We start from the raw sequence: 8,540 nt of genomic DNA, 5'->3' as shown, positions 1-8,540 counted from the left end.
GGGATGGTGGGGATGGTGGGGGGTGGAGATGGTGGTAGTGGTGGTGGGGAACCAGAAGAAATGGAGAGGGCATGTGTCCTACTAAACCTATGCTTGTGGGTGGGTGGATTCTGGGGCAGGAAAGAGCTGGGCAGGGAGACCTGACCCTCTTCCTCTCATCACTGGCTCTTCACTGCCCTCTCTGCTTAGATTTGCACCTCAGGATTCAGATGGAAGGCTCCTTGCAAAATGACACTATCTGCATCTGTGCAGATGGTTTTTACTGCACTAACTCAGAGTGTGAGAGCTGCAACAGCCATAGCTCTTGCCCACCAGGCTTTGGCGTCAAGGTGACTGGTGAGTAGCCCTGCTCAGGGACTGCCTCAGTTTCCTCCTTCATAAAATAAGGAGGCCAAACTAGATAGTCTCTAAGCTCTTCCAGCTCCGTCTGACATTCTGTATTCTAAAGTCTCTTCAGATCTGATGGTCTATGTTCTAAAGTCTCTTTCAAATCTAAGATTCTAGTCCAGGAAATATGGGGGGAGTGAGGGAGACCAGGGCCAAAGCTGAGGAGGGAAAAGGTATTCTTCATTCCTTTTATCTGCATTTAGCCGGCAATTCTCACTTACCAGTCCTGTTACTTCTTCCAAAGAAAGGAAAGGAATTTGGGTGGGGCACTCATGCCCTAAATTGACACCATTCGGCAGGGACTAGATGTCTTCCTTTGTCTCCCTTGACAGAGGTTCCAGCCATTCCCAGCTCCAGGAGAAGGGAAAGGGGGAGGAAGGGAGAATTAGAAGTTCTCCTGCAGGATACAACTGGAGGACAAGGATAGGTCAACTGGTGTCAAACTTACTCCTGACCCTTGCTCCTGAATGGCCATTGCTTCCATAGTCCAAAGGAGCCCGACTTAATAGCCTTCCAGACCTTCCTCAAGGTGACAGCCTTTCCCCTCTGACTGAAGGGCTGGAGGGCAAAGCCTCCATATATAAAGGGCTCAAACGTTCCCAGCTGACATCATTTACCTTCAACTGCTCTGCATGGTTTTGACTCCAGGAACATCGTAACCCCTGTGCAGAGTATGCTCTATCCTCCATCCATGTTCCAGCTTCCTTTTTGTGTATTATCTTCCCCCATTAGATAGTAAGCCCCTTGAGGGCCGGTGCTTAGCACAGTGCCTGGCACATAGTAGACACTTAATTGGCTGTCAGTGACTGAGTTAGCCACTCTGCCCTCTTCTCTTCTCCCAGGCATGGGTTCTGCTGACACTGTCTGTGAACGTTGCAAGAAAGGCTCTTTCTCCAACACGTCGTCTGCTTTTGAAAAGTGCCTCCCCTGGACCAGGTATTGGGCCCATGAGTATTCATCCACTTGGAACCATGCTTCCTAGGCCTTATATCCATGGCATACCTGGGAAACTGAAAAGACACATCACCTGACACAGTACCTGACGGCCTTTCCCATCCTTCTCAGCCATCCACTGGTGTAGGCCTGTGTCCTTTGGCACACCCATGCTTTCAACTAGAAAAGAAGACTAATAGCTCATCTTCATTTTTCAAGGTTTAGAAATAACTTTCCCCTGTGAAGCAATTAGTACAAAGATAATAACAGCAATAATATAAAGAGCAACATCTCATTTCTGTAACACCTTAAGGTTTACAAAGCATTTTATATATTATTTTATTTAACACTTATAATAACCATGCAGATATTATTATCTCCATTTTACAGATGAGGAAATTGAGACAGAGAAAGGTTAAGTGACTTGCCCAGGGCCTTGCAGCTAGTACCTTTCTGAGAATGATTCTGCTCATTTCATAGATGTGGATGCTGAGTCTGGAGAGGTTGAATGACGCACTTGCTCAAAGTCAGTCTAATAAATGTTAGAGTTGGGACTATGTCTTTGTACTCCAAGTCCAGTTATACCAGATTGCTTCTCTTTACACTAACTTTCCACTCTACCTTTTTAATACAAACTTTATTCCTTCTTTTTTTTCCGTCCATCTCTTCTTCCCTTCCCTCCCTCCCTCCTTTCCTTCCTTCCATCCATTCTTTCTTCTTTCCTTCCTTTCCTCCCTTCCTTGATTCCCTCCCTCCTTCCATCCTTCCCTCCCTTCTTTCTTCTTTGCTTTCTTCCTTCTTTCTTCCCCTCCCTCCCTTATTCCTTTTTTCCTTATCTCCCTTCTTCTATCCTTTCTTCTTTCCTTTTCTTTTCCTTTCCTTCCCCCCTTCTCTTCACCATGATCACCCCCCTTGCCTACCCTTCAGTTTTCTGGTCACAAAGTAGCAAAAGTTTGGGAAGAATTCAGACATTCAGAATATATCCAGCACATCTTCATGACGCACCTATGTGTTCAAGTGCTTTGACTGAGAAACAGTGGTCCAGAAAACAGCAGCAGTCCGCAGTGAGGAAGCGCCTCTTAATCCTAAGTCTTGCACTTGTCAGTCTGGCTTAGCTGTCTCCCCTCCCAACATCTCATCCTGGGTTTATTAAGTGGAAAGAGCCCTGGATTTAGAGTTAGGGCACCTGCATTTAACCTTCCTGGGTCTCAATTTCCCCTTTGCAAAATGGGGGATTTCCCAAATTATGATCACCTATGACTTGGGGCGGGGGGGAGGGAAATCACAGAGATTACTAAGATTTTCACGGAGATTGTAAGATTTCATTCTGGAAGGTAACTCAGATATCATTTGATCCAATTTTCTCATTTCACGGATGCAGAAGCCACGTTTCAGGGAGGTCACAAAACTCACCACATGCCAGACATGTAGGGGAAAAGTTGGGATTCAAACTCGGGTCCTCCGAGTCTAAATTCAGTACTTTTTTGATGACATTAGATTTCTTTGTTTTGATTCCTCCTTCTCCTTCACCCCAAGCTCAGTCAGTCCCCAAGGCAGATGGTCATTCTCATCTTCTCCCCTTCCCCCTCTCCCTCCCCCTTTGCCTTCTCTCTCCCTCTCCCTCCCTCCTCCCTCCCCCTCTCTCCTTCCCTCCCTCTCCCTCACCTTCCCTCTCCCTCTCCTTCTCCCCTTCTTCCTCTCCCTTTCTCTCCCCCTCCCTCTCCCCCTCTTTCTCCCTCTCCTTCTTCCTCTCCCTCTCCCTCCTCCTCCCTCTCCCTCTCCCTCTTTCCCTCTCAGGGCCAGATTTTCATCAGCTCATAGACAGACTACTAGAATGGTTTCTTGACTAGTCTTCCTGCCTTCCATGTCCTCATCCCTTCTATTCTGCACGAACCCCAGATTCATCTTCTGAAAAACATTCCTTTTTATCATGAAACTGATCAAACACTGCCAGGGGCTCCTTGTTGCCTAATGAATCAAGTCTGAACTGCTCTGCCTGGCCCTTTATAATAATGCCTGCCCAACTTTATTTCCCATAACTCTCCAGGACTTAGAACACTAATGACAACAGCTCGTATCCCTGCAGTTCCTGCAGGGTCTGCAATACATTTTTCTTTCAACAAAATCCTGGGAGGCATGGTGTACAAATATGATCATACCCATTTCACAGATAGGAGGAAGGAGGCCCTAAGAGGGGAGAGTCAATGGACCTCACAAATATCAATGTCGGTCTGGTGTTCTGTCTTCTGCCCTCTGCCTTCTCTCCACACAGTTGCTCACTGCCCACTGCAGTATCATACTGCAGACAGGAGCCTGCTTTTGTTAATATTGTTTATATTTCAGTGAGAAGAGCACTCAGTTTGAAACTGAAGGATCCAAGTCCTCATTCTGACTCTCACTTTTTCTCTGGACCTATTTCCTCATTTGTAAAACAAAGGGGTTGGACCAGATGACTTCTGACATCCCTTCCAGTTCTTAATTTGTGATTCTATAATTTAATGGAGTATCCTGACCTAGAACACACTTTTTCCCCTAACCCTGTCCAAATTCTGTCCATCCTTTAAGATGTAGATCAAATCTCACCTCCCTCTGAAAGCCTTCCCCGACTCCACCATCCTTTTTCCTCTCTCCCTTTTCTGAACTTTCTAGCACTCATGTTCTATACATTAGCACTTAGATCATGCCCTGTTCTGTACAGCATGGTCTAGCAGGAGGAGCTCTGGACTTGGAGTCAGTCAAGAGACCTAGAATTCACCTATGAATCCTGACTCTGATGTTCGCTCTTTGGGCAAGTCACTTAGAGTCTCTGTGACTCAGATTTCTCATCTGCAAATTGTGGACAATAGTCCCAGTGCCACCTACCTTACAGGGTTATTGTGAGGAAAACACCAGGCAAACTACATATGAGTAGCATTATCATTGTTTATGAATTGAATCATGCATTAATCAAGGTTGCTTTCCCTACTCGGTTTTAAGCTCCCTGAGTGCAGGACCATAGTTATCTTTTTCCATCTCCCATGGTCCCTTGCACAGAGGAGCAGGAACTTCTTGATCGATCTGATTCCTCCAATTCTGGCCCCATGAGCTGGACAAATGTAATCCCTCTGTTTGTGTCTGTGTTTGAGCTTGCTCTTGTGTGTCTACCCAGGTGTGAAGTCATAGGACTGGTGGAAATTCAGGAAGGGACCGATAAAACTGATGTGCTCTGCCAAGATGGTAATTATGGATGGACAAAGTCAGATTGGGGGTGGGGGAGTGAAAGGGATGAGATAGACATTGGAGTTATGTATCAGCAAGGGATAGAAAGATAGAGACAGTGGAAAGAACATTTGACTTAAAAGTCATGAGACCTAGGTTCTACTCCTTGGTTCTGCCAATTACGAGCTGTGCGACTGTGAATGAGTCATTCCACCTTTTTATACCACTGATTCCTCATCAGTAATATGAGGGGTTGGACCACATAATCACTAAGTCTCTTCCCAGATCAGATGTGTGAAAGAAAAGATTCTAAGTGGGGGTATATGGAGAGGATGGGACAGTGGATCAGGGATGGGAAAGGTGGGAGGAACAAAAGATTCTAGGAGGGTGGGAAATGCTTGGGGGAAGTTTTGCTAAAACCCAGTTGTCTCCAGGTTCCAAATCTCGAATGAGTCTCTTGGTGCTGATCCCCATCATGGCAGGAATTTTCTTTGTTATCATTGGCTTGCTGCACTGGAGATGTGAGTCTGGGGTTGGACTGGGTGATGGGAGGTTCTCCTGGGGAGAGGTGGATAAAGGAGGTAAAGGAAAGGACACAGGGTGAAGTCTCTCTTTCCTCCCAATTTCCCATTCAGGTCTGGGTTTCAAGAAGCCAAAGAACAAGGTACGTCATTTCCTGAGCTAGTTTTATTTCCTGAAATCTAAACAGGGTTCAGCAGACTGGAAGAAGAGAGAGTGAGTCACTGGCATCCACATTTGGACAGCAAGAACTGGCTTCCCTTTCCATTGTCATGGCCAGTGTCCTCTCATTACTTGGATAGGGTTTTTTTTTTTGTACCTCAGAACCTGGTTGTTAGCACCCTTCTGGTGTGACCGAAAGCTCACACTAGACTGGGAGTTGGGTGAACTGGGTTTGGATTTGGGCTCTGTGTGACCTTGGGCAGGTCTCTTCCCTTCTCCAAGCCCCAGTAACCTTCTCTGTAAAATGAAAAGGCTGTATTGCATCCTCTATAACTCTATGATTCTCTACTTATTCCTGCTTCTGGGGCTTGAATCTGACCTCCCTACACAGCTGGTGGCAATCCAGGTGTCAAGGTCTGGCAGCTAATGTACCTGGCTTTTTTCCAGTCTTCTGAACAGTCAGGTGTTTATGGGTTTCTTTACTATGCCTTAGAGGTGGCACCAAAGGCAGAATCTGTGGGAGGAGGAGAGAAGAGATGGCCTGTGGCTTTGTGGTAGGGGTAAAATGACTGGATTTGGAGGCAGAAAAAGTTGGGTTCCAGTCCTGGGTCTGCTGTGTCCCACTTGTGTGACCTTGGCCAAGTCACTTAACCTTTTGGGGCTTCAATTTTTCTTCTTCAACTTGAAAAGGTTGGATTAGATCATCTCTAAGTACCTTACAACTCTAGAAATTATGACCTTGGATTCCATCCCCCTCCCTTTGAGGGTAAAAGACTATTGTGATTCATGGTGTGACCAGCAGGGGGCAGGAGGAACCCATTGAAAGAAGCCTAGAATTCTGTTCCTCCCCATACTTTCACTGTATACTGGGGAGCAGCCACAGAGGGGAGTATGCATGGCCCTCCCACCTTCAATATAGAATCTTTCTTTAAATCTTTCTCGTTTTCACAGGGGAGAACTCTGTTTGTAAAGGCTGCTGCCCTCAACATGACTCTTTGTCCTGAACAGGTTCTCCAGCTAGAAGAAGTGGTTAGAAAAAAGCCCCAGGAGGATGAAGAAGAGCCCCTCCCTGTGCAAGAAACCTTACATCGGGGTCAACCAGTGACCCAGGAGGATGGCAAAGAGAGCCGAATTTCAGAACAAGAGGGACAATAAGAGGCCATGGGTGTCAGGGGCTGCCAGGGCCAGAATGGGGCCAGGTATTGAGGCTCAGGGTGTGTTGAGGTTGGGGGAAGCTCCAGAGTACTGAGAGCATCATTACCAGCACCTCTTGTTCTGCAGGCAGAGGGAGGGATGAAGGAAGGACTGAGGGGCTGCCCGCTTCCTGTTTGACCCTTGAAGTGCATGGTACAGAGGGTCCTGAGATTTTTTCCCCCTTAGTAATAACATTCCCAGGCTCCTCTTGGCCCTGTTGCCTTTGCATAAGGACAGAAGAAAAGAGAAAATGGTCCAGTTATCACAAAAGGAATTTCCACTGGCACAATTCCCCCACCTCTTGCCCAAAGCTGCAGGAGGGGATTCCTGGCATATGAAGATACATTGCCCACAAAGCACTTTTGATCCTAAGGCTGGACCTTCTGGTCCCTTCCATGCACAACAGGGGAAGTCTTACTCTAGCATCCACCTCAAGGCCCAGGGGTTTTCCCACCCTATATCTTCTCCATCTTAGCCATGGTGTGAGTGGCTGTTGCTGTTGTTGCTGGGTGCAGTAGTGACCTGCTCCCCACCTTCAAAGAGAACATCAGGATAAAAACATAACATCCCATTATCTTCCTGCAGTACCAGCTGAGGGGCAGACCAGACAGGAACAGCAGATGGAACAAGAGCCAAGGGAAGGGAGAAGTGGGGGGGAGGGAAGTGGGAAGACTACCTTAGCCCATACTGGCTGGGGCACAGATACAAGAAAGGTGTGGAGGTGATGGTCAGGCCAGAGTCAGTCTGTCCCTCTGAGTGTTATTTATGATCACTGAAAGGTGGGATTGGGGCTGGGGTGTGTACACACTGACTGGAATGGTATTAGTATTGGCATCTGTAAATGGTTTGGAGATTGATTAAATAAAACTTTGAGGTCCAATCAGAGGTCTTGATCTACTAATTGAGAAATCTTGGTTTGAGCTCTAGGGTCCAGACCCATATGGGGCTTAATAAGGTGTGTTTACAGACCTGGAATTACAGCCTATGTTTGGAGAGGGAAAGTGAAAGGGATAGGGAGTGGTGTGTAGTGGGCACTGGGTGGGGGGAGCTGGCTCCCAAGGGTTTCCCCCTATCTTTAGTGAAGATCCTCATGCAGAACTAGGGCCACTGACTCCACCCCGATAAATCCCTTTTTTGGTTCTGGGTCTTGGACTCTCTCCTGGAGGTGATGGCTGTAAAGCAAACAGCAGCCAGAAGGTGGCACTGAGGTCACATCCATGTCAGTTTTGCTTCCTAGGGCCGCCACTCTGCTCTGGTCTCAGTCTCCTTATGTTCCTTTGCAGCATAGGCTTTAGAACTGGCAGGGCCCTTAGAGACCCCATCCCATCTCTTCTTTGGACAGTGGAAGAAATTGTCCCAGAAAAAAAGGAGTGGCTTGCCTAAGGCCACATGGACAACAGTAGCAGAGCCAAGATTTGAAACAAAGGCTTCTGACTTTAAGTCCAAAGTTTATTTGACTATCTATCTCTCTGTCCTTCTATGGAGTTCCTTATCTCTTGCCATTCAATTATTTAATCCCCCTTTGATCTCAACTAGTCTATCTTTTGTGTCTATTTGAGCTCATCTCTATCTGAATCAGAGGATATTGTTTCAAATTCCAGCTCTACCTCTTACTATCAGTCTGAACTTGGGCACTCTAGCCCTCAGTTTCTTTCCCTGTAAAATGAAAAAGTTGGATTGGGTGATCTCTATGGTGCCTTCCAGTTTGAAGTCATAGGTCCCACTGATCCTCCTTTTCCCTCAGCTTATCCTCATCCCACAATAACCCTCCTCCTCTTCCAACCTCTATTTTCTTCTTTCTCTTCCTACCCTCCCACTATTCACTCCTCCCCCCAAAAAAACTGGCAAGAGAAGTTTGGTCCAAGTGGATATGGGGGATGGGTGAACTGGAGTCCATTGAGGGGAAGGTAGATGACTTCTGATGATTTCCCTTCACAACCTCAGGAATCCCTCCCTTCTAAAATATGTGTCACAGCTGGGCCCTCTGGCACTATGTCTGGTTTCCTAGGGCAGCCTCAGTTATTATAGACTCTGCCCCCAGGGTTCTGTCTGCCCAAGCAGCTCAGACACAAAAAATTATGAATTTGCTTGCTGGGGGGTGGTGGGGTGGAAGGGAGAGAGAAATTCAATTTTAATCTGAAAAAGTA

The 8,540-nt window shown here is 46.8% G+C and overlaps 1 protein-coding gene across 1 annotated transcript in view; it reads left to right on the top strand.

The window, feature by feature from the left end:
- The window catches only part of CD40 (CD40 molecule), a 14,682-nt gene extending 7,404 nt beyond the window's left edge, over positions 1–7,278 (top strand). The window contains exons 4-9 of the mRNA XM_069062726.1: positions 190–336; positions 1,230–1,323; positions 4,469–4,536; positions 4,953–5,039; positions 5,154–5,182; positions 6,208–7,278. Of these exons, the coding sequence (XP_068918827.1) occupies positions 190–336; positions 1,230–1,323; positions 4,469–4,536; positions 4,953–5,039; positions 5,154–5,182; positions 6,208–6,354 (572 nt within the window). The 3' untranslated portion in view covers positions 6,355–7,278. The remainder of the gene's footprint in view (positions 1–189; positions 337–1,229; positions 1,324–4,468; positions 4,537–4,952; positions 5,040–5,153; positions 5,183–6,207) is intronic.
- The last annotated feature ends 1,262 nt before the right edge of the window (positions 7,279–8,540 follow it).

This window comes from Petaurus breviceps, unplaced genomic scaffold (genome assembly GCF_028583685.1).
Source record: "Petaurus breviceps papuanus isolate PSGF00001 unplaced genomic scaffold, PetGlider_PUasm1.0 90503, whole genome shotgun sequence".
Lineage (NCBI taxonomy): Eukaryota > Metazoa > Chordata > Mammalia > Diprotodontia > Petauridae > Petaurus > Petaurus breviceps.
Note: the sequence above shows the minus strand (reverse complement) of the source record. Positions and strands in the feature narration are given on the sequence as shown.